The 24,111-nt window shown below is 42.1% G+C and overlaps 2 protein-coding genes across 6 annotated transcripts in view; one reads left to right on the forward strand and one right to left on the reverse strand.

Moving 5' to 3' along the window:
* Positions 1–1,385: 1,385 nt before the first annotated feature.
* AP3M1 (adaptor related protein complex 3 subunit mu 1) lies at positions 1,386–17,855 on the reverse strand. Of its 3 annotated transcripts, none has more exons than XM_040564495.1 (9): positions 17,761–17,855; positions 9,597–9,872; positions 8,710–8,881; positions 6,974–7,111; positions 5,731–5,816; positions 5,215–5,348; positions 4,629–4,836; positions 3,658–3,802; positions 1,386–2,409 (listed from the first exon to the last, which is right to left on the reverse strand). In XM_040564495.1, exons 2-9 carry the CDS (start codon positions 9,867–9,869, stop codon positions 2,309–2,311), a joined length of 1,257 nt encoding a protein of 418 aa, XP_040420429.1. In that variant the 5' UTR covers positions 9,870–9,872; positions 17,761–17,855; the 3' UTR covers positions 1,386–2,308. The 3 variants fall into 3 exon arrangements, with proteins under 3 accessions (XP_040420429.1, XP_040420428.1, XP_040420430.1); XM_040564494.1 differs by lacking the exon at positions 17,761–17,855 and adding an exon at positions 17,590–17,727; XM_040564496.1 differs by lacking the exon at positions 17,761–17,855 and adding an exon at positions 15,827–15,958.
* A 17-nt stretch (positions 17,856–17,872) lies between these two features.
* ADK (adenosine kinase) overlaps positions 17,873–24,111 on the forward strand; it is a 292,330-nt gene continuing 286,091 nt past the window's right edge. The window contains exon 1 of one of the 3 annotated variants that reach the window (XM_040564497.1): positions 17,873–18,035. In XM_040564497.1, coding sequence (XP_040420431.1) covers positions 17,980–18,035 — 56 coding nt within the window. In that variant the 5' untranslated portion in view covers positions 17,873–17,979. The remainder of the gene's footprint in view (positions 18,036–24,111) is intronic. The other 2 variants (XM_040564502.1, XM_040564500.1) reach the window with 2 other exon arrangements.

Here is a 24,111-nt window from a genome sequence, read left to right on the forward strand (position 1 = left end):
ATAGTGGGGAGAGTATGAACCCAGTCCCTGCTACTACAAACCGTGCAGCTGACGTTCCTGTGTTTGGGGAAATGGCAGGAGTCAGCACACCCACAGCAAAAGGCATTAGCCTCGCATGACGAAAACCATTTCGCTGAGGAAAACATCGTTTATGTTCAGGGTGCCTTTCCTCCCAGGTAAGTGTAACTGTTGATGGTGACTTCTGGTGCAGTACTGTGAAGTGTGGATTGAAGCTCTTCCAGAGACAGCAGCTTTGTGTATCCCTCCCTGGTGGCTGAGTTACACAAGGCTGGCGCAGCTGGTTCTGCAATATGCTGACAAAGTGTTGGTGTTAAAGCTAGCCCTTTTTGATACTGCATTATGTATCTCTGTCAGTAATGGTGTCAGTGCTGAGAGGAGATCTTGCAGCGTTTGCAGGCTGCTAATGCAGAGAGCAGTTCTTGCTATGCAGACTTAAGCTTGGGACCTAGCAGTTACATCTGAAAACAAGATTTTTTTAGTAAAATTACTTTAACCTAAGGATGCAGTTTACTGTAACATGGAGCAGATCTGTGGGATAAGCTATGAACTGATACAAAGTTCCACCCACCGAAAAGGATAGGGGAGAAGGTAGGTGAGAAAGCTGGTGGCTTTTAACATCCAAGTGACATGCTTATACAAATGCAAGGCTTTCTTGGAGGTGCTAGTTTGTAAAAGCAATACCTAGTAGCTACAGTAATATTCTGTGATTTCAGAAATTCAAAATAGATGTCTGTGGTCAAGTTTGATATTGCCCAATTTCTAAGAGAAAATGTGTAAGTTTCTCTTCTTACGGGCTTGCTACCAGTATTTGAGATGAGCTCCCCCTCATTTTTTTTAATTTGTCTCAAAATTTGAAATTTTGGCTACTGTATTACTTTAGTTCCTATTATTCATCTGAAACCAAGTTAGCACATACTTATCCATTTGTAATCCAAATTAATTAAGGAAATAAATATTTTCCAGTATCCCACTCTTCATTAATTCTGAAACTTGGGTTTCTCAGCCTGTTATGTACTGCCCAAACGTATGGTTTGAACCCTGGCAGGTATGTTGGGGCACATACTGGTTTAAAGAGAGAGCAAGTTTATGCTGGTGTGTAAGAATTTGTTTTGTCAGCTTAGCGTCATCATTGTCCTGTCCTTAGTGTTTAGATGGTGACATTTCAGTTATCCCACATTACAAAAAAAAAAAAAAAAGCTTGCTTGCCATGCTCATGAATGTTCTTCCTAAACTTTGAATACCTGCATAGCGATTAAGTTCAGTGAAGAGGTAGCAATTACTTATTTAATTGTATATCAGATGTCTCTTATCTAAGAGCATTTTTAATAGTTTACAATAGTGAATACTTTACAAGAGAAAACATCTTTGCAGTAGAGTTCCCTTTATTTCATAACATTAAAGCACACAACCATTAAATACACTTGACACTTCTATTGTGCTATCTAAAAAGCTACACTCCAATATATACATTGCACAAATCTGGTGGCATCCACTTCAAACAAGTGGAACATCTAAACCAAAGCAAAGGCTTCACATAAAAAATAGATCGTACTCTCTGCAACTGTATTCTTAAAAAAAAATGACGAGATTAAATGGAAAGAAAGTAGATTACTGAAGCAACAATCACCTCCCATATTAATGCAGAATGTTATTTTTATCAGCTCATCTGCAGATGGCACAAATGAAAGCTGATTAAGGCAAACGCTTCTTAGGAAAGGCGATTTCTTGTAAACAGCAAGGAAAATATTTTTTCTTCATTAGAAGGTCTTTCCCAGGAGTGACATTTGCTAAATCCCAGGCCCTTCTGGGACCCCTGCCCGGCTGCTCTATTTCTGAAGGGATTACATGATGCTTTGTGGAATGCCAACTTGCAGCTGGCTGTAAGAACAGCTGAGCTTTCTTTGCAGGCAGCTACAGCAGCAAAATGTGCCACTACAAGACTTTTCCAAGGGCCTGTCTGGCCTTCGTAATGTGCTTGGCCTCTGGGCTTTGGTATCTGGCAGTGTATGTTTATAACGTTTTGTGGATCACCTGTATCAAACGATTCACCAGCACAATTCAGTTAAAAAAAAAAAAAAAAGGTGTATTAGAAAAAAAGGTACCTTATTTTAAAGCCATAATAAGAAAAACTAACTTATGCTTCCATTTTAAGAGCTGCTGTGCACAAATGCTTTTCTCCCAAACTAATCAGTGTCTATTAATTAATCGGCACCTAATTAATAGCAACATAAGTCACTAAGCAGTCATTTTTTCAAGGGGAATTTCCTCGTAGAAGTAGAGCATCTTCTCATGTCCTGACCTGGAATTTTCCTGCTTTTGTAATGTATTTGACACCTTTAAAAGGCTTATATTTTTCTCCATACATGTCTAGGCGATTTACTTTCAATCCTGAAAAACAGAAAAATGAGAGTATAAAGTTAGAAGCAAAATACTAGAAATCTCCTTCATCTGTTTAACAGTCCTATTTTCTTCAAGCAAGTTCAGATCAGTTAGGAAGCTAGTTTTCGTTCCTACCCCTTTCACAAGTTCATGCAGTTTAAAACAGCAGAAGGGACCATTCTTGTCACCTAATCATAGCTTCCCTGGGAGGGAAAGGATTTTTTTTGTTTTGTTTTACTCAGTGAGGTCACATCCTCCTTACAAGGGATGCACTATTGAACAGATGAGTGCACCTTCTAATGCGTATGTATGCCGCCCTCTTGTTCCCAATAATGTCAATGAAGCAGAGGACAAATTTTAGAATTCTTCTCACTATAAATTATAACTCCCTCCGTTAATAATTAAGGAACAGCAGTAGCTATTAATTACCTAACAGTTTCAGGTTGGCTGCTGCTTTCCCACAAGTCTACTGCCTTTGGCATCCAGCCACTGGTTTGCTATATTTAAGCTAGTGGATTGTAAGTTTAAGAGCAAGGTGTGGGATTCTGTTCTCATACAAGGACTAACCCCATTTAGTCAAAGTAGTCTAGGAAGCAAAAGAACCTGGTAACTACCTAGAAGGATACTACATGCGCTGCTGCCCATTCTCATCTACTGGTTTCAGCCATCCTCCTTCCATCCAAATGTAAAGCTTTGCTCTGTTAGGGTCTTGGTCCTGCAAAGCTTGCTCACAGAAGCATTTTACAGCTTGACAACTTGTATTTAAGTGTTTACAGGCTGAGGCCTTGTTTCATTTAAATATACTTTTGGTCCTTAGTCTAGAGATTTCATTAAGATTTTGCTTGCAGATTGGTTTGAAGATGAAAAACTAGTCAGCTCCAGAAAGGAAAAGGGCATTTTTTTTTTTAAAACCAACATTTTTTTTGAACACTATAAAGGGCTTTAGTGGTACAAGGCTATAGCAAGTCAAGAGCAGCATGTTAAATCATCTCTGCACTAAAATGAGTAGTTGTCTTCTGTTTAACACACAAGTCAACAAAGAAAAACCCACTTCCTCTGTACATTTCTCACAGCCTTTCTCGAGCAAAACTGGCAATTCATAATTCCCAACGAGAGTGTCTGGCGGCAAGGTTAACTGTCGGGTTAGAGCCAAACTAACTTCAGACCAACATCTTCAATGAAAAGATTAACTGTTTGCTACTGCATTTCCTACTGCTAATTATCCATCAGTATTGATTTCCTGTAACACCCACTTACCTGAAATTGCAAGCTGTTGTATCTTAAACTGGATATTTAAACTTGGATTTTCTTCTGGCTTGGGGGCTCCAGACTGCAGGTTCACTATGCCCTTCAGATTCGGTAGCTTTTGAGGGGTAATTTTGCCAACGTCCCATGTTAACACCTTGTCAGGAAAGAGAGAATGGCAGCAGTAGCCTTTATGGATGCCACCTATAAAGCCAAGTCCAGATGATGCTTTTTGTTTGCAGGCTGGGTACAGCAATCAGCCTGGTAGCCCTGAGAATTATGTTGGTGTTTTCATTCTTAAAAGATCAGGGTCTGTTCTTTTTAAAACAAAATGTTACTTGGAGATCTTTCACTTAGATTTCAAATCAAATGTGGCCTGAAATATTTCAAGGGCAGCAGAAAGCTCAGAGCAGGCTCAGAGCAGAAGGGCTTGGCTCAATACATTTCAGTGAAATATTTCCTGGGGTCTAAAAAGCTTCGAAAGCTTTGGGAAATTCAGGTCTCAAACCCCAGCTCAGAGGCAAGAAAGCAGAATTCCTGTGATAGTCTTTCAGACCCTCTGTTTCCCTTCCTGTGTGTCTTCAGGCAGTTCTGTGGAAGAGGTTTTCCTGATTTCATGCCACCTATTTTTCTGGCTCTTTGTTTTCAGTTCTACTGCATTTTGTCCAGCTAAATATGTTTTAAATAACATAGCTTGGAGAATATACTACAGCTGAAACCACCAGCAAAACACTACTGCATACATTGAAGAAGAATATTTGCAGGAGTGAAGGTGCAGGGGCAGGAATACCAGAAATAACCAGGAATCACAATTGGTGCATCTCTAAGACTGGAAAAGTAAATCTTTAAGAGAAGATTTTAATTCATAAACACACAGAAGGGAAAGATTCTTGCCATGTGTGGAACAGTGCTCTACTACTCTGCAATATGTAGGACTTGCTCTAATGTCCCCCGAGGTAAATAAATAAAAACTTAGGCCTTACCTTAGTAACTGGATCAAATGTATAGCTGCCCTGCGTAGCAGTGAGGTTCATGTTAAGTACTGCTTTTGGCATGTGAACTGTCATGACGACACCTTCTACTGTTTTCCCCATGTTCTGTTTTGGTCCAATGGTAACATCAAATCTTCCTGAAGAACTGTTCTCCTTAAAGCTGATCATATGCTTCACATATACAGGAATTGCCACCAAGCTGAGAAGACAGTATTATTAAGACAATTTTGACTTTTTTACTTTACTCTTTTTATGAAGATATGAATCCTCTGTCTACACAGAAACTTAGCCACAGAGCATCTAGCAGCAACCTTGATTACCAGATATCAACAGCCCTGTATTATTACCACACATGGTTTATCCCACTGAAAAAATGATTGCTCACTATCAGCAGCTTGCTGAAACACTGTTTTCTTGTTTTAGTGGGGATACAGCACCAGATTAGACAAAATCTGAGAACGTGTTTTTTGGCAATAATGCAAATTCCCCCCTTAACAAGGAGAAATCTGCAGTTACAGTTATCTAATGCTTTCCACCTGAGTATGTAAAGAACCAGTATGTCTAAACCAAAACGTACTTCTGTGAACTGACACGGTAGGAGATCAGTCTGAAATTCCCATCAGGAGGAATAAACGAAAGGACTCTTTCAGACTCCCAGCGTTTGAATCGAATACATGGATGGAAGCTGACATCATCCAGCAGCCTTGGATTCTGTAAATAGTGGTAGAGTGGTAAGCAGAATCTCATAAAATATCAGCAGTTTGAACTAACTACTGAACTACTACACAATTCCTGCTTTTTATACTCGTAAGTATATTTTCTAGCCATTTTCTGAGATGCATTACTGAGCTAGATGCATTTCTGGTCTGACACGACACAGCAGTTCCCATGAGTGTATTTTTGTGTACAGACAAAACCCATCCCAACTACTGAACAGTGCAGCAACTTTTGCAATACAATTCAAAACTTGATGTATTATTTCTCCTGTTTAACATATCAAGTAGTAGTTGTGCTCTCACATTTGTTTAACTCTGTTCACTAAGAAAAATACATCTTAAGCAATTAAAATGGCCAAACACACTGCTAAACTTACCATGAAAGAAAGAGAAAGATCCGGCATTCCTGAGAGCTTAATACACGAATCAATAACACCTTGGATTTCTGCAAAGACTGTGGAACCTGTGGGAGGGAAAAAAAAAAAAAGAAAAAAAAAGACACCTCACTTAACATATTATCAAGGGCCTAACAAACCTGAAGTGCAGCTAGAGGGCACAGATGACATTTGCACAACACTCAGGAACGTGCCAAGCAGAGATAGGAAAGGTCATTCCAGTTACCTGTGGCCTGGGCAGCTTGCTAAAATACAGGAACCAGAGCAAACATCTTGTTCCAAATCAGCTAATTAGACCTTTGCAAGCTGTTACAAAGAACTTTTACTGGGTATGTTTGAAGTAGTTGCAAGCAACGTGCAAATAAAAATTTCAGAATATGCAAGCTCTGAATCTTCCTTTTGTCTACCCGGTCTACTGCCTCCAGAAAAAAGGGAAAGTCTGTAGAGGTGCAGGGAAGTTGAAGCACATGAATACAGTCAATAGCAAAACACAGTAAGTTTGTGCCATAAAGCACAAGCTGTCATCATCAGCTTTAGCTTTCACAAACACGGCCTGTTTAACAAGGGGAGTACTATTCACCTTGATATTAAATAAATCTATAGCCAAAAGAAAACACAAAACCAAGACTACTAAGCACTGTACCCAGAAAAAGATCATTTTCTTAAGTGCCCTATAAGGATAGAAAGGCATGAGCAGGACTCTGGACTAATTAGTCCTACAAGCGAAGGTTCTTTTAGAAGATAAGTAGAAACTCCAGTTTATACACAAGAAAAACAATACTTTCCAGCAATCCTGGAACGAGTTTTGTCTTGCAATTGGAGGAAAGCTGATGACTTCTTTTGTCTCATTCACGTGAGGGCCCACAAGCAAGGAGATAGACTATTGGCAAGAACTATGGGAAGATAGTTTTGCCATCACGTTTTAAATGAAGTATTTTTTTCCATTTGTATCTCAGGAGACAAACAATATGCAATCAGAAAATATCAGTACAGAATATTTCTTGTAGGTGTACAGCATGTTTTTTAAGCATATTGCTCTTTGAAGGTGAACTAAAGGAATGCATTTGGGCATGTCATTTTAAATTGGTCATATATTTCCATTTATGACATAGATTCATGCATAGAAAACAAATGCAAAAAAAAAGTGGACTGTTGTCTCTCTAAACATTAATGGTTAAATGTAGACACAGTCAACAAACAAAAATGAGCTTGCAAGGCATCTTACCTGATTTGTCTATAATCGCATCAATTTCTTCAATAACATCAAAGTAGGCTTCATTGTTTGTGTATTTTACCCCTGCCCTGCGCCAAGGAATGTTGGACAGCTGTCCGGTGGGAAGTGTGTCACCCACATTACTACTGCCTTAAAAATGGAAAAGAACTCAAAATCAGTAATAATTACAAGCGGAATGTTGCAATGACCACAATTAAGAATCAAAGTAAGATTTGACCCCCAAGTTTTGCAAACTAAAACCCAAACCACTAAAATTTCATTTGTTAGGTGACATGAAAAAACTTTATGGATGCATCCAGACTTAGAGCTTCCAAATTTTATACTGTGCTCAGCAAAATACAAAGCTCAGGTCAGCAGCAGGGTTGAGTAGAAGTAGATGAGGGGGCTAGATCCTCCAGAGGATTTCATCACTACAGCTGAACATATTATAGCTCCCTGCAAAGGCTCTGAGCACACTTTTCCCATCTTCGTGGTGTTCTATCTGGCTGCCTTCATGACCAATTTGCTGGTAAGAGCAGTTATGGAGAAAGACCTGGAAGAAGCCTTAGGGAGGGCTTCCACCCCCTTCACTTTGTTAACTATTGTTAAAGCGAGGCTGTCACTCTTGGTGCCCACCTGAGCTACCCAGCAGGGATGTGACAGCCACATTTGTGCCTGACCACGTGCCCCGCTGATCCAGATCCTGGCCCACAGCCTTAACTTTCTAGCTTGACTTGCCTCATCGTGACGGATTTACCCGGTGATCACTGACCTGTAGCTGGCCCTATTATCATCTCCAGCTCTGATCTGGCCCTGACTCGTTGGCTCAACTTCCTGGCTCCTTGTCAGTCAGGCCATTGGCCCTGCCTGCCTTGCCATCACCCTCGACTCCCAGCTCTTACCACCATCCAGTGTGAGAAGATGGCTTCCTGAGCTACATGGTTATAAAGTAACTGCTACCATCATTTTTCAGGGAAAAAAAAAACAACACAAAAACCCCACGCAATTTAAAACCAATGAGACTGTATCAAAAAATTAAACCTCGTGTGCTACCCCTGCCCCAAAAGACCAACTCCTCTGAGCACTGCCTCTGCGTGGCCCTGCAGCACACCTACTGCCTGTCTCCAACACAATGTATGGGCAAACATCTCACGTTATCTCTGACCCCATGTGACACCTCATGGCTTACCTCCCTTGCTCCCATCTGCCAGACCAGCAGATTCCACCAGCTCAGCTGACAGACACGTGGCTCTGTCAGTGCAAGATGTGTGCATTTACAACAGCCCGAAACTAGCACCGAGTGTGATGGATGCTGAGGGTGGCGGGGGGCCGAGGACAGGCTGTCTGTTCCCAGCCAGCAAAGATTTATTAGATAGCTGTTATATACCTTTATACAATCATTTCTTATACTACATATAACCTTCTCCAGTGCCCCTCAGTTATTCAAGGCTTGGGCTAGCTCTGTACCACTCCCTGAGCACCTGTCTCCAGTATGTGCTGTCTGAGCTGGGAACTGCTATTCCTGAGGGACTTCAGCAGCTGTGCCTGGACCAGCAGTGTCATGGGGATATCAAAGGGTCCACGCATAAACTGCAAATAAGGAAGAAGTTGCTTTTACTCAACCAGCCTCAATTGACAGTGGCCTCACCTTACACACTCACACCAATATGATATTATCTTTTAGCTATGAAGCATGATGGAGCTTCGCTTTTAAGCTGACCGTCACCTCTGAAAGTTTATTTTCATACCTGTGATGGAGTTGACAACAGAGCGCAGAATTGTGGGAGGCTTAATCAGTTCCTTCAGTATGTTGGATTCTGTTGCCAGTGGAAAGCCATTGTCTAACATTTCTTCCAGAAGTTCATACACAATAACTACATTGTCCTTAATTGCAGTCTCAGAACATTCGCCAAAGTAATCCTAAACAAATCAGAGATTACAAAGAGAAGGATTTTTATTCCTGTTAAAATGTTTTGCCTTTTTTTTTTTTTTCAGCTTACCCTCCAATATCTCAAGGAACTTTAGTGCCTAAGATGAAAAGCTACTTCTATACTGTGACTGCATCATCTGTTCAGGTCACATTTATCATCTAATTAGAATTAAAGACAGTGTGAACAGTGAAATTAATGTAATCTGGTTTACTATGTATATATATGCCAAGGGTTCTCCCATTTGTGAACATTACCACGTCTTCATTTAGAAGACTGCTGTAAAATATGGAAACTACCTTTTGGCAATGACCAGTTTTCAGAGAGGTTCCTTTATTTACCGTGTCTGTCAAAGAAGTTGAAAACTGACTCTCATTTCACATCTCTTCCTTCCTTACTGACTGCTCCATGACTGTATGCTCCTTCTAGTTTATCTATATAACGTGAACAGTATGAAAGCTTACAGACAAAGGCACCTTTTACAAACTGGCATTTGGGTTTCAGTGCTTGCATGCTGGTCTCTATAAGTCAAATGAATACACAAAATAATTCTCTTTTCCTTTGTACTCTATAAACCAGCAATTGACTTAAGAACTGCAAAGGGGAAAGTTGTGGGCAGGACAGTTTATTACCTTTCTTTAAAAGACGTTTATACAAAAATGCCTTTGGAATTATTTCAATTTTAATATTACATAATGGTGACAGACCTGGAAAGTATCTGCTACTCGGTGCAGAAATTCAATTACAAAGAGCGGTGGCACTTCCGTCTGTATGACAGACACAAAGAAGATTTTATCCCGATAGATGCTGATGAGGTAGTGATGTGGCGTTGAGATGACAGGAGGCACATTCTCAACATCGATTGCTTTCTCCTGAGCTTCAAAGAAATAATCACACACAGACTGGCTCACAACACTCTTCCAGTGCTTCTCCAGGAATATATCACCAGAACAGTTTATAAGAAACAGGCTGTGGATCATTTTCTGTTGGAAACACATTCAAAGAAGTTAAAATAAACAAAAGGAATTAAGGATTAACATTACTTCTTCTCCCACATTCCCTTTCTTATTATGGCTATTGTTTACTAATATGCAGTGTGAATTTAAGATACTGCTCTCTTTAAAAAAAAACAAACATTTTCTTTATTTAAGGAATGCTCTGCCACAAAATAATCCACAGTGGATTAAGTTGCTACCATATGTCACAATGTAAGCAAGAAGCCAGCACCCCTGATTTCTACTTTCATCCCTATGAGGCATTTGTAATTTATTTCTTAAAGCAAAGCTGACTATCCTGAGCTGGCACTCACTCAAACATGCATGGCAACATGCAGGGTAACTTTATCATTTCAGTTTCCTGTTTTTTCTCGTGGCAGGGGAGTTTGCATAACATCTGCATGTGTAACTGCGTGCTGTGGTATCTTAAAGACAAATCTCATTAGCTTGTCAGCTTTTAGCTACTGAACAAGAAAAGTGTTTTTTATTTGCTAGCTAATTAGTCTTTTGCTTATGATCTACACTAAGCTGCAATTGGATGAAGGACTGGAATTCATTAAAAGTACACAAAAACAGAAGTTTAACTGTTTTACCTAACAAAATTGCTTCAAATGAAAAAAATAGCCTCTAAAATACAACGAAAAACTAACTCACTCATGAAACAAAGGGGACATTAGATGCAGATCTGAAATGTGACTGTGATTTTTCCTGTATCTTTCAAGATTTACAAATAATATACCCCAGCCACTGATCCTTCATTTTATTCTTGGGAAAAGCAGCTTATCTGCCCTTTAAAAAAACTAATTCCCAGTCTACTTCTCAACTTCCAATGTGACAGTAAGTGAGCAGAGTTATTGATTCAAACCAAAGTCAATCAACTATTTTCTCCACATCTGTACAAGAGACAAATGCTATGAGGGTTCAGCTTATGCATGAGGCAGCTATAAAGCTTTGGCTGACCTGCAGCATAACCATACTCTGAGAAAAGTAAGTCCAAGTTTAAATTCAGGCTTAGAAAACAAAACAACCAAAATTTAACCCAAGCACAGGCTCCTCAAGCTGAAGTTAAGGTGGTACTTGCATCTTGCATAAACTCGTTCTGCAGTTGAAGAAGCTGCCACTGGCTATTCAGCCCTGCTGACTTCCAAGTATCGATACTAGCATGCCTGTGGCTCTGCAATTACCTATATTAGGAAACTGGTCTGGTCATAAATTGACTCAGAAAAAGGAGATTCTGATCAAATCAGCTTCCTGATGCAAGTTATTGCATTGCCAGAGTGCGCTACATCTGGTGCAGAGGAAGTGCGCAGATGACAGCAAGGCATCAGTGGGCCCGCTGGGACCGCACCGCATCCGAGGCAACTCCTGTCAAAAGCATGCTGTCCTTAGTGGTAAACACAAAAAGACCCACGGTCAATATGTGGACTGAAAAATTCAATTAAGCCAACGCAGCATATAGGGGGAAGTTACTTTGGAATTGGTGATTGCCAATTTGCTTAAAAGTGAGAAAGAAAACAAAGCTACAAAGTGACACCATTGCATATTTCTGTTATACTCTTCCTGAACCAAATTAATCTCTAATTTAGTTTGCTAAAAACCAAACAGACAGACAATTTTAATACCGTGAGCACAGTGTTCTCACAAAGGAGCCTTGACACAATGCTTTAATCCAGTTTAACTAAACATGTTCTGAATTTAGCCAGCGCTGGACATTAAAACCCTTCAAAATCTCCCAGATAGTCGCACAGCGGCGTTGAGCATACCGCTGAATGTCAGTATTGTTCCACGCCAAGGCAGCCCAAACATATGAAGGTGATCAGCTGTAAAGCTTAGAATAGTTCTCTGTACATTTTAATATGGATACAATAGTGTATCTGTTACTGGCCGTAAACCCCCATTCCCAGTGTGTGCACCCCAAGCTGGGTGGGGGTGTTCAGCCCAGGGCTGACCTGCAGCGTGGCTGACACTGCCCCCAAGAAGGATCCCACAGTGGTTTCAAGCCCTAGCAGTTGTCCTGCTGTAAATGTTCACACTGGTTCTAGGTCAGAAGCCACTGCTTTGTTACGTTGCATTTCCAACGAGCACAGCCGTGCAGCACGCCAACATCATTGCCACCTACGCGCAGCCACGCTCTGCCTGCAGCCGGCTCCCAGCTCGAGATGTGGCTGCTGGCAGGGCCTCTTCTCTGGCAACAAATCCCACTCACGGTATCAGACCGTGCCCTATGTGCTGTGGAGGGAGGGCCTGCACGGCCAGAGGGCGTTGTCGTCGGACCCCTGCCCCTATTTACTCATCGGCCCCAGATGCCCAGATGCCAGCTGTGTTCGTGACTTTGTGCGGCCTTGGGGCGAAGTGGAAAAGCAAACTGACCCAGGGGGCCGTGCATGGCAGATTATGGCCTTACAGCATCTGTGGAAACCGAGAAGTAAATTCCCACCTAGCTGCCTTCCCTATCCCCTGGTATGTGTTACAGGATGTCTCATGATACATAATGATTTTGCTTTTAGAGCAAGAGTTCCCTTCACAACCCCTCACATACTCATTCCTCCTTCACAGGCTTTAGCAGTATGCTAATGAGAAACTTAATTAGAAGTGCTCTGGAAAATTGTAGCTCTAGCCTTGCAGCTTGTATACGTGTTCTGCCCACTACCCACGGGCACACAGCCTGCTCCCTCGGTAAGCCGGTCAGCTCTCTGCCAGTGCTGACCATAATAAAGCAGCTCGTAGAGCAACGCAAGACTAACCCATTTCATTTATTCCACATGCTGTCAAACAACTGGCACCAGCCAGATAAAGATGGATTTGATGTTGTTTACCTTGCAGTTGGTACTACTACAAAAATATCATTTATAAGGTACGATTTAACAAAAATTACCTACAGTGCTTCCAATACCGAAGATTTCCCAGCTACTCTGTTTTTTGGCTGCCAGACTTCATTTAAGATGTGTAGACATCCCTGAGTTTTTCTCATTATCTAACCTTGTCCTTCTACCCCATCAGAACTTGAGATTTGCAAAGAAAAAAAGATTAGAAAAGCTAAACGTAAGAAATCACTCTAGTAACAGTAAGATTCCTCACACCATTAGGTCAAGTAAATACCAGTGGGCAAAGAGCAAAGCTTAGGAGCTGGGACACTTTGAGGGTAAAGGTCTTGAATCAAAGTCCATCGGTTTAAAATACAGCAGCAAAAGCACACCACCAGAATTTAAGAACCAGGGGAGTGCCTCTGCAGCAGTGGACACATATACGTACCACTTTGAGAGGGCAGCACACGAACACCCTATGTAAAATAAAGGATGTCCCTCAAAAGGACGTGCTTCCCATCTCGCTGCTTCTAGGCCTACCTAAGAAGCAGACTGAAGGACTTTGTGGTTTATTATTTGCATCTTTAGTTCAGAGGAAGACATTCCAGGTAACGTTTAATATTCTATATCCTTCAATACTACTGCCTGATTGCATGAGATCTTCCAGTCACTGCAGCAACAAGGAGCCCAGCACAGGCTTTGTGGTTTCTTCTTGCAGCCCTCGCTCCCATCCTTGTTAAGGCTCTGACCTAGGAAATTCCTCACGGCTCTATAGGGTCATTTTCACTCTACCAGAATATGAAGTCCTCAAAGAAGAAGTACGTATTTTAACTTAGATGTCTTCAAATATGCTATTTCCAACTCTGTGCTTTTTCTTTTGACTAAATCTGGATTTTGCAATTTCACTTTTTTTTTCCCCATCTCTTGGCAGAAACATCTGGACTGAAATCACAGCAGGCTTACGAGACAAACGTGGAGCTCATTGGAAAGCTGGAACGGCTGTGATCATGGGAAAAACACTGTCTGTATGTGCTTGTCCTTAGCTACAACCAAGTACTCTAAAATTTAACTAATGCAGAAATGCTGCTGCCAGCTGCTTTTCCCCGACGCTGAGCTGAATTACAGCCAGAACTCTGAAAACCAGGACCTGAGGGATTTGTCACTGACCTCTGCAATGCCCTTTGGAGCGTTACTGTACAGGGCTTGATATGGAACCATCACTGGAAAATATTCCAGAGCTCCTACATCCCCTGCATCTGGCGGAGCTGCTCCAAAGGACACAAGGATTAGTGGGAGCGGACTGCCTGAGCCTCTGCTATGTATCTATGGAAATGAACTTCTAGCAACAAGCCCTTAAGAGAATGGAAAGTAATCAAATGCTCGAAGTAATCTGGAGAAACAAATAAGCTCAAATAGATGATTCTATTTCTACTTCAAAGTTAGTATTTTTGTCACAAGCAGCTGGTTGGTAGTTTAAGCTAGCTTTTTCCAATAAATTCAAGATATGTCACAAACGTGCCATAGATGTGGCAAAACCAAACAACTTTTGCTTCCCTCCTCCCCAGCCCCATTCACTGACTCTTAAAATAGCAAATCTAATGAGGAGAAGTCCTATCAAAAACTTCAGTGACATTTACAAGACAGCCAATGTGACAGCTCTGAACATACAATTAGCTGGACTAACCCTGCTACAACAGCAGTAGTTGTGAGCCTCAGATCTTACTAAAGTGAGAACGGTCTGTAATTTCAAGGTTTTATGTTTTTATTTTTTGGAATGCTCCTATCGCTGGTAGCGTATCTTACTGCTGCTACTGAAGCTGTCATTAATCTTCTCATTAATAAGATGCCCACAGCTTAAGGCATCTACACATTAGGGTGAAAATGTATTTGCATCCCTTCTAAAGAACTGCCTGGTGTTTTTCTTTATTACTCAAGCAAAACTCCCAGAACCAATTCAGCTGTCACCTAACAGCATCAAGTGCTAGTGTCTGTGCAATAACCACTTAGATGTACATCTCATAAGCAAAATCATCCCTATTAAAGACGAAACACTTTGCTTCCCAGATACTCAGTGTACATTTATTTATCTCCCCTCTTGTTTAAAATCTTGTTACTGACTTTCTGGAACTGACTGTGAAAGGAAGCAGTTCACAGAGAATACTCTGACGTTGTCTTAAGTCAGTATTTAGTGTCCAGAACAGCCTCTCCAACTTCCTCTGTATTTATACCAAAAAAATCACATCCTGCATAACAATTTGTGCAGCATTTCATCTGACTGAGCAAGTTTCCAATACTATATTTGCATGGCGCCTCTGTACAATTCAGTATAAATCTTCTAAATGCCGGCAAGCTTGTTCCATCTCTTGCCAACAAAACAATATTAGATTCAGAATAATCAAACAATATTAGATTCAGAATAATCAAACAATATTAGATACTGAATAATTGTGGTTCCATTTGAGATCTGCAGGAACAGAAGGTTTCACTGTAAAAGCTGAAAACCCAATAAAGTTTCCCAGAAAAAAATAATATTAAAAATTCATTGCTGAAACTACATTTTTACATGAAGATGGAGCATTTCTAATACAATTTATGTCCAAATCGGTGAATCTAGGACTACTAATGGACCATTTAAGAAATTCACTCTCTGAAAGCATTAGTGAATAAAGACATAGAGAGGACCAAATTGCCATGGTAAGGTCAATATCTTGTCACCAGGAGTTTCAGGAACAGATCGATAGGATTGTTGGGCTCCGAGAACCACCAAGAACTTTGAATGGCCAAGGCAGCAGGATTCGATCACAGGACACAAAAGCCTCATCTCAGTAGTTATTTGGGAAAATGTTTTCTGACTTGCTCTTCCAGTTCACTGCTCCAGTACCTCTGACAGGCTGCAGTGAGGGTGCCACCAGCTTTATGCCACTCTTTTTCATGGGCTCTATTTTAAGAGGCACTCAAGGTTCACGAAAGGACAGCACAGGGCCACAGAGCCACGCACTACTGAAATACTAGACCTGAGCCAAGAAGCACCTCTGCAGCCCTGCTGTAAATGATAGTTCTCACTAACATACGTGTACTCTGACACAACTAGTCCAAAGTCCAAACGGTAAAAGAAGGCATATACCCATTTTTATTTACCTTCTCTTCCACAAGAGAACGGAGCTGTACTCTTTAATTCTACCATCATATCGGATTAAAATCAGGATCCAGAATTTTGAGTGTTAAAGAATCTTCCAAGAAGTTCCGGCTAAAGAGCAGCCTCTTATGCACATACACTGAATAAGCATAAAAATGATATCGCGCGTTTTCTGTGTATTAATTAAGTTTACTATACAGTAAAGCTGTACAGGAAGTAAGTTGGCTGTAAATAAAGCAAGAGGAAGAAACTACATTGTAAAAAGGTTTAATTTTGTTTCTTCCCATTATTACAGCTGCCACTTGTCACCTGCTGTTCAGGCCTCTCTACCTTATGAACTCCAATTTCTCTTTCAGAAATTTTCATGACAAAATTTCTCTAAGATTGCTTACTGCAGAATTGCTCATAAGGAGACTACTGCTTGAAAGAGTGACTAGGGACTTAACTGGTACATAGCTGTTTTGCACAACTGGAAGCCTCATTTCTGGACAAGGAAAGCAAAACTGAGTAGTATTGGAAGTGGAGGGGTCTTCATATTTAATTTGCCATCAGTGAGGAATGTTCAGGTATGTGCACGTGGACAGGAAAGAATCTTCTTGTCTCATTTTCTTCCAAATCTGGGTTTGCTTGTGGTTTTTGAGTTACGCAACACCCAAGATACCACAGACTAAATCCCAGATATTTAGTGATATACCATTAAAGCTTTTTTTTTTTATATATATATATATACATGAGAAGCTACGTGCAGGTCAAAACTGCTGGGAACTGCTGGCTGAATCAGTCTCATGGTTGGCATAGTCCTTTTGTACAAGAGTGCTTCTATCATTTTATCTCTTGCATGAGTAATTCAATTAGCTTGTGCTTTTCCTGGAAAATAGCTTTTCCTCTCTCATACTGCAGTCTGCCTTCTATGAACACAAATTTTCATTATTCAGGTATGATTTTTTTTTGCCTGGTTGTTTATATTGTAGCTCTATTTATTGAAGTTGTTCCCTCAGTCAGATCAACACCTAACGGTTACGAACCATTCGGCGTGCTGAAAAAACGGTGAACACATACTTCAAAGCAAGTTATCCCTAAAACAAAAGAAAAGAAGCTGCAGCCTCCCCCAGTTGCCCTGCTATGTACTGAACAGGGCAGAAAGGATGTGCAGTGCAGCAATGGATGATAACGGATTAATTTCCAGAGCACATTACAAAAACCTACACTCACGAGGACCCTCGCTAATTAAGCAAGTACTGCGTGATCAGCACCGCCAGGTTTGCAACAATGATCCTGGAGAGAGATTCAGGTGACCTGGGTGCCACCGCTCAGGCAGCCGCCCTGTCCCCTGCCCCATCCCAGCGTGGCGTGGCAGCAGGTTTTGGGTATGGCCTGGAATGGCAGTTCCTGCGTCCTCCCTCCTGCAGGCCCTGAGCCTTTTCCCGTAACAACTAAGCTTAACCATCTCCCCGTGCATGGTGCCACCTCACCACTGCCTTGCATTTCAGGGCGTACCCCACACCGGTCCCGCTTCAGCTGGACACGTGTACAGAGCCATCCGCTAAATACTGACTGACTTTGGTACTTCCTCAAAAACCAATTATACACACACACACACACACACACAGACAGACGCGCACCCTCAGGGGCTGCCCCGCTCCCCAGCTAAGCGCTGCCCACCAGCCCTTCTTCCCCACCTCCCCTCAGCCCCTGGTCCCCCAGCCCAGCCCGGCCCGGCTCGGCCCCTCAGCGCGGCGCCCCCGTCCCGCCGCCCCTCACGTACCTCCCCGGCCCGGCGCGGCCCGCTCCCGGGGCAGCGGCCAATATGGCGGCGAGGCCCGGCGGCGTGCGGGGCCGCCCCCCGGCGGAGGCGCGGGCGGCTGGGGCGCTGCCTGCTCCGCGTGGTGGCTGACGGCGGCCCCGTGGAGCCCCGGCCCGGCCTCCCCCTGCTCACCTCCCCCGCGGCCCTACGGCCGCCGCCGGCCCCGCGGCGCCCCTCGGTCTCGGGCGGGGGACGGGGCCGCCCCCGTGCGCTCGGAGCGGGCGGGCGGAGCGGCGGCTGCTCGCCGGGAGCGGGGCCGGGCGGCGGGCGGGGCGCCTTCTCCCCGCGCCTCCGCCCCCCTTGCTCGGCGGGGCCGGGCCGGGCCGAGCCGAGCCGAGCCGAGCAGCGAAGATGGCAGCGGGGGAACCGCAAGCCAAGAAGCTGAAGCTGGAGCCGAAGCAGCTCAGGTAGCGGGCGGGGGCACGGCGGGCACGGGCAGCGGGCGGCCGGGGCCTGGCGGCACCGGGTCGGGTCGGGTCGGGTCGGGTGGCCCCGGGGCTCCCCGCGGCTTGGCCGGGCGGCGGCGGGTCTCGGGCACCGCGGGGCCCCTCCAGCGAGCTCCGCCGCCGCATGGGTGCCCTCGGAAGCCCCGGCGGCCGGCCCCGGCGGTCTGTGCCTCCTCGGGGCGTGGGGCTGGCCGCCCGCGGCCCCCGGGCACGTTTCCTGCAGGACACGTGGAGCGCTGGGGGTGCTTTCACAGTGAGGCAGCCCGAAACGAGATGCCTGTGCCGTTTGCTCCGCTTCCTCGCTGCTATCTCTGCGGTTGCACTGACTGAGCCCTTCTGACTGATGGCCTGCACAGAAGCAGCTCGTTTATTTATTTTTTTTAGTGGTCTAAGAAAACCGTAAGGTTTTTCAACGCAGGAAACATGGTCAGAGAGGTACAGTGGAGCTTTTGTTGGTGCAGTTTCTGGTGTGTTTTCTCGGGATTATTTAGACACGGATAGAATTGTCTGATATCTGATCTCCTTCCAAGTGTTCAGGATATGAAGAAGATTAATGACATAGGGCTTGAATCGTCAAAAATTGCCCTGGTGGTAGCTAATAACTTGCTCAAATATAGCATAAAGAGATGTTCTTCAGGACTAAGATGAGAACAGTCCCTTACAGTGCTGATGTCCGTACCCAAAGAACTAATCTTATTAAATTTGTCAAAGTCAGGGTACTTGCTCCTCTAGCAGCTGAGTGACTTTTCAAGTCTAATAATAGTTAACAAGCTCAGTTGCAGATAATGGAAAAGGAAAAATGTAACTGAGCTCTGAAAGAAAATAAATGGCATGCAGCAATGTAAAGTTGTAATTAAAAAGCATTAGCTATTTCTGTGGGCTTCAAAGCAAGGAGGAACAAGAAGCTGGGAACTGCAATGTTTCTGCTTATAAAGCTTATTAGAGGAAACTGCGTTTTACCTGCCTCAAGCCGAAACATAAAAATACAAAAATTTGAGAACGTTGTTGAAGTATTGAGTTAAAAATGTAAAGGATGTTTAAAATGGAATGGAAAGCCATGGTAACATACTTTTGTAGCAACCTATTAAACAAAAATAATAGTTTTGCAAGGTGCACAATGGGTAAAAAAAAATAACGCTCTTAGAACTTCAGTACTCTGTTTCAGGTCAGTTCAGTATGAAGTGTTAGCTAGACTACAGTGCTATCTGATAAGAAGAGTAATGCCATAATCAGCTGGTGATTAAACAGTGTTGATGAGTGTTGTAGGCCCCAGACTGGACTCGTCAGTGGGTAAGGTGGGCAAACTAGATTTAGCAGACATCTGCTCTTGTTTGGGTATAGCTGCAAGAATGTGTTTGGCTGCATGCTGCTGTGGGACCTTGTCCCCTGTTGAGAGCCAGTACAGAAGGTACCAGTCTGAATGGCAGAGGTCCCTTGACTCTGCTGTGTTTGTAATGAGGCTGGGTTGTTAATGGAAGCCCTGCTACATATGCTTGGTAGCACTGAAAGCAGTTAGCCTATAGATCAGAAAAGCAGTACAAAAAAAAATCACTTGAAAATATTGGGGGATAACAACTTTGTATTTGTTATACAAAGAATTAGATGAGAATTTGTTGTTCTCAACATCTACATTTTAGACTCTACAGTCTCTTCAGAAGACCATGTGCAAAGGACCGAACAAGGATGGTCTCGCACCTTACTGTTCTACCATCTTACGAACCTATATCTTTCCTCTGGCTACTGCAAAATCAAGTTTAATATCAAAAATGGCATTAAGAAGTTAAATTTCACTCATTGTCATCAGCAATAAACATTTCCCTCCCTTATATCTTTAATTTGTCACTTTCTCTCTAAAAGTGGCATCAGGGAGGTTTCATGGATACAGCCTTTCAGTGCCTTTTGGTCCTTTCAGGCAAAGAAAAACAAAAACAGCTGCCCCGTATGGTAGGCAGAGCTCACCTGGTTCAGCTGAAGTTCTTTGAAGGTAATGTAGGATGGTTGGCTTTTGCCACCCAGCAAGCATAGCACAGAGCTCAAGACCCAAACGAGCGTTCCCAGCACAACCAGGGCATTGTGCTGACATTAATCTGCAGGGTGTCAGGTTTTGTATTGTCTTTATTGATGGGTGCAAATCCCTGCTAAAACCAACGGGCTTTAGGCAAGGCCATTAATGCATGTTACGTGGTTCAGACTTCTGACCACATCTCTGCTGTGTGAAATAAAATATCACTGTGCGTGTCAACTGTACTGGTTGAACAGAAAATAGGCTTGCAGAATTGCAAGCAGTTTGTCACTGAGCAGTAGTATCAGCTTACTAGAAACATGAGGTATTACTATAAAGGAGAATTACTAAGGATTTGTGTCCTTTTATATTTGGTTTGGTTTTATCTTGGAAGTCTGTGAAAACTACAACCAGGCTTCTTCTGTTAATGGACTGTCACAGTCATGGAAGAATTTGAACGTTCTCTGTAGAAACGTTTGAGCTGATATGTGTATTTCTGTATAGAAATCTGCATGCTTGCAGAAGAGAAAAATGAACAGTTGTGAAATCGTCCATGGTAAAGTCCTGTCTGTTATGTGATGGCCTTCTGGCAGTTCTGCAGCTGCTGTATTGATTAAATAGTCATGACGTAGCTGGTTGTTTGGACAAGTCAATTTATCTACATGAAGACAATGTAAGCATTGAATCTGACAAATTTGAGCAGAAGTACAAAGTACAATATTCCTCTTTTTCTGTTACTATTAGACATCTATTGCTTTTCGGAATAAATTATCAAACACTCTGTGGGTAGCTGTTGTCAAAAGCAGTCCTTTGTCATTGCCGTTCCAGTAAATTTTAGACAGCTTGATAGTAGTAAATGTACAAATGTTGCTAATTTCATGCATTTTTAATTTTCTTAATAAGCTGGGTTTAAATTTGGCTTATTCTTTCATCAGCTTTCTAAAAATGAAAGAAGATTCTGAGTATTTTAAATTAGCTGTGACAAAGCTTTCAGTTAGAATTTAGTAAGCCATTTTTCTTTCTCTCATTATCTCTGGCTTTTTTTTTTTCCACCTCACTCTCCATTTATATTCCTTTTAGTTTCTGTCTTTGTTGCTTTGTAATTTCTTCACTTTTCAATTACCCAGATACAGACATGCAGGTCACTTTCCCTCTGTCGATACTCTTGATAGCCTCTTGGTACAAAGAAAGATCTGACTCTAGCACCTTGCTGGGTGTGCTCCCAGATGAATAAAACCAAAGGATTTTTTTTTCTTCAAATGAATATTTAGACCCCTTTAGAAAGTAGACAAACAAAACCTTTTGATGACACTTGGGACGTATTTTTCTAATTTTGCTTCATTTAAGACGTAGCAGCAGCAATCTTCCCTTCAAAGTCGTGTTGACAGAAACACATCCGAAAACTGACTGACCTGCAGCATGGAGACTATCTCACTGTAACGGCTCAGGATCTTGCTTCCATTGTGCTGATCTGTAACTCAGATCGCTGTGTGGATTGCCATGTGTCTTCCCCAGTTGTTGATGTAATCATGCAGGATTTGTCAAAGCATGTGTCATGGGATACAGTTTCTACACTTTTTCATTCTTCTGTTGGAGAAGCTTGTTAGGGTGTTTCCATTCTTTTAATTAAAGAAATCCTGTGCTTTATTGGGAAGGAGTGTGTGACTTGAGGAAAGAGGAGGCCACGGGAAGGCTATATGTGCTCTGAACCACGAGCACAGCAGGGGTCTAGTCCTTCCTTTGCTGACGTTACCTGCTGCCCATCAGGCAGAAGGGTCATTTTGATGAGCAGGGGTAGTTAGGCTTTCCTAATAGCCTCCAAAAACGTATGCCTCCGACTTAGGGTGTTGCCTCACTGAAGACAGCAGGACCAGTCTTGTCCTGAGAGGTGCTTACATGAATGATTACATGTGGGAGGGGAACCAGTGCAAATATGACTATTTAATAATGAGTCGTGAAGTTCCTGTGAATTTTTCCAATTTTGAGAGTTCCTTCTCTTTCAGCAAATGAAACAGCTTGTGTAGAATTACTCATCTAATTGGATCTACTAATGTTACTTACAAACAGACATGGAAGATGTCTGGAAAGGAGACAGAGAAGTAATTGAATATAGTGTCAATTGTAATAGTGTAAAATGGACTTTATGCAGAACAAGACCTTGGCTTCCTCTACTGTCGCTGAGGTCTGTTTGAAATGGAAATGTTTGAACCAAAGCTCTGGCTTGTGACTCAAGGTTGTGATATTGAATTGGAATAGTTACTTACACAGGCAAAGTACATGAGTATTTCACAAAACCAGTTTCAGAAGCAGGGAATGTGTTGCTATCTAAAGGTCGTTAATTAGTGTTTGCTGGCAGTGTGTCGGAAAACCTTATCTTCTTGAAAGAAGTAAATTGAACTCAAAGATATAACGTGAACACTAGGTTTTGTCAAGGATTTTCATCTTGTATGTACAGAACTCGCTTCTTAACTCATTTCAATTTACATACTAATGTTATTTATACAATAAATAAGCATTTTGCGTGAAGGAGAGAAGTCTGAGTATTACTCAGAGTTAAGTGAAGGAAAGTTTTTTTTGTTTGTTTGTTTGTTTGTTTTTCCCATTTTGAACTGTAATAATTTCTTTAATGACTGTTGGACCGCAGTCAAAGCTGTACCATGCCTGAAGGATATGGTAACATAAGGCAACTTGCTGGCTTTATGCTACCTTTGGATTGCATTTCCAGTGAAAGGTATTTATTTTTTATTGTACATTCAGTGTTACAAAGCAGTTGGAACTAAAGGATTAGGCTGTTTGACTTGAGTAAGATAGAGGAAAGAAGAATAGCTGTAATATAATGAAGGCAACAGACTTACAGATTTTCTTTTAGATTAGAATTTGCAGATTTTCTTTTGCTTTTACAGCTGTATTGTCTGTGAAGCTGGTCTAAAAGCAATGGATTGTGCTGTAGGATTTTAAATTTAAAATATTTCTAATAGTTTGCTAGGAGATCCATAAAAGCTAAAAATGTTATTTTTATTGTAAAATACATTTTTTCTCTGCAGAAATAGTTTCAAAACAATCATTTTTGTAGAAAACGCATATAAGATGTGTAAAATGCTCTTACCAAAAGAGAGTTAATGGACTTTGTGCTTGCTAGTCCCATTTTATAATGTCTGCTGAGGCTATTACGTAAACGATCAACAACCTTCTGTCTTGTAGAGGTAGAAGCATGGACAGCTTACCTAAAACTAACCTTAGTTTAGTACTTAGAAGAAATTGCATGAAATATGAAGGTTGATGGAGAACTTTTTGGTTGTATTGTAATGTAGACGATTTATACTGAATATTGTGTTATGGAGCATAACACAGTGCAAAGCTGAGGCCTAGTTTGCCTGTATCTTGATTAGACAACTTACACATGTATAGTTTCACGGGTTGCTTCAATAAAGTGCTCTTTTGCAAGTTCTCACGTACTTGTCTGTTGGTGTATCAGGTAGGGGTACAGTTTACTTTTAATTCATTGCTGTGCTGGAAGAGTAAACATTCTAGTGGAATCACCTGAGGTGCAATAGTTCATCATACGTACAGGAACTGAGATGGCCCTGAAGATCTATTTCTTACTGTATAATGACAGAAGCAGTCAGGAGAAATTGTGGCTAGACCCTATCAGGTGCTATATGTTTTTAGATGAAAAGCTGTGAATTCTGTATTTTAGCTGGGATTTCTGAAGCCAAAACACGTGCAAAGGCATGGGTCAGCCGCTCCATGCAAGCCGAGCAAGTTTGGAAGGAGCTGGATGGGCTGAGCAAGTTCAAACTGGCTGCCTAGCACACACCTGGTGTGACTACAAGTCGAACTTGTGGCACAAGCTTCACAAAGTTAATCTGTGAATGACCGTAATTGATAAATGACTGTTTTACTAGGGATTCCCTGATTGCTCTTGCTCCAGCTGTGTGTCAAGACATCTAGAAGTTACCTGGCAGACAACCAAAAACCCCAGTAGTGGTAGGTGATGCCTCAAAGACATCAGTAACAGTAGATTCTGCAGGTATG

Source organism: Cygnus olor, chromosome 7 (genome assembly GCF_009769625.2).
Source record: "Cygnus olor isolate bCygOlo1 chromosome 7, bCygOlo1.pri.v2, whole genome shotgun sequence".
Taxonomy (NCBI): Eukaryota; Metazoa; Chordata; class Aves; order Anseriformes; family Anatidae; genus Cygnus; species Cygnus olor.

Excerpts from the sequence above, each read along its gene's own strand:
- AP3M1 (XM_040564495.1), bottom strand. The coding sequence starts at position 9,869 with ATGATCCACAGCCTGTTTCTTATAAACTGTTCTGGTGATATATTCCTG. Across the intron at positions 3,803-4,628 it reads CATTTGATCCAGTTACTAAG|GTGTTAACATGGGACGTTGG; the intron begins GTAAGGCCTAAG and ends TTTCCTGACAAG. Across the intron at positions 2,410-3,657 it reads ACAACAGCTTGCAATTTCAG|GATTGAAAGTAAATCGCCTA; the intron begins GTAAGTGGGTGT and ends TCTGTTTTTCAG.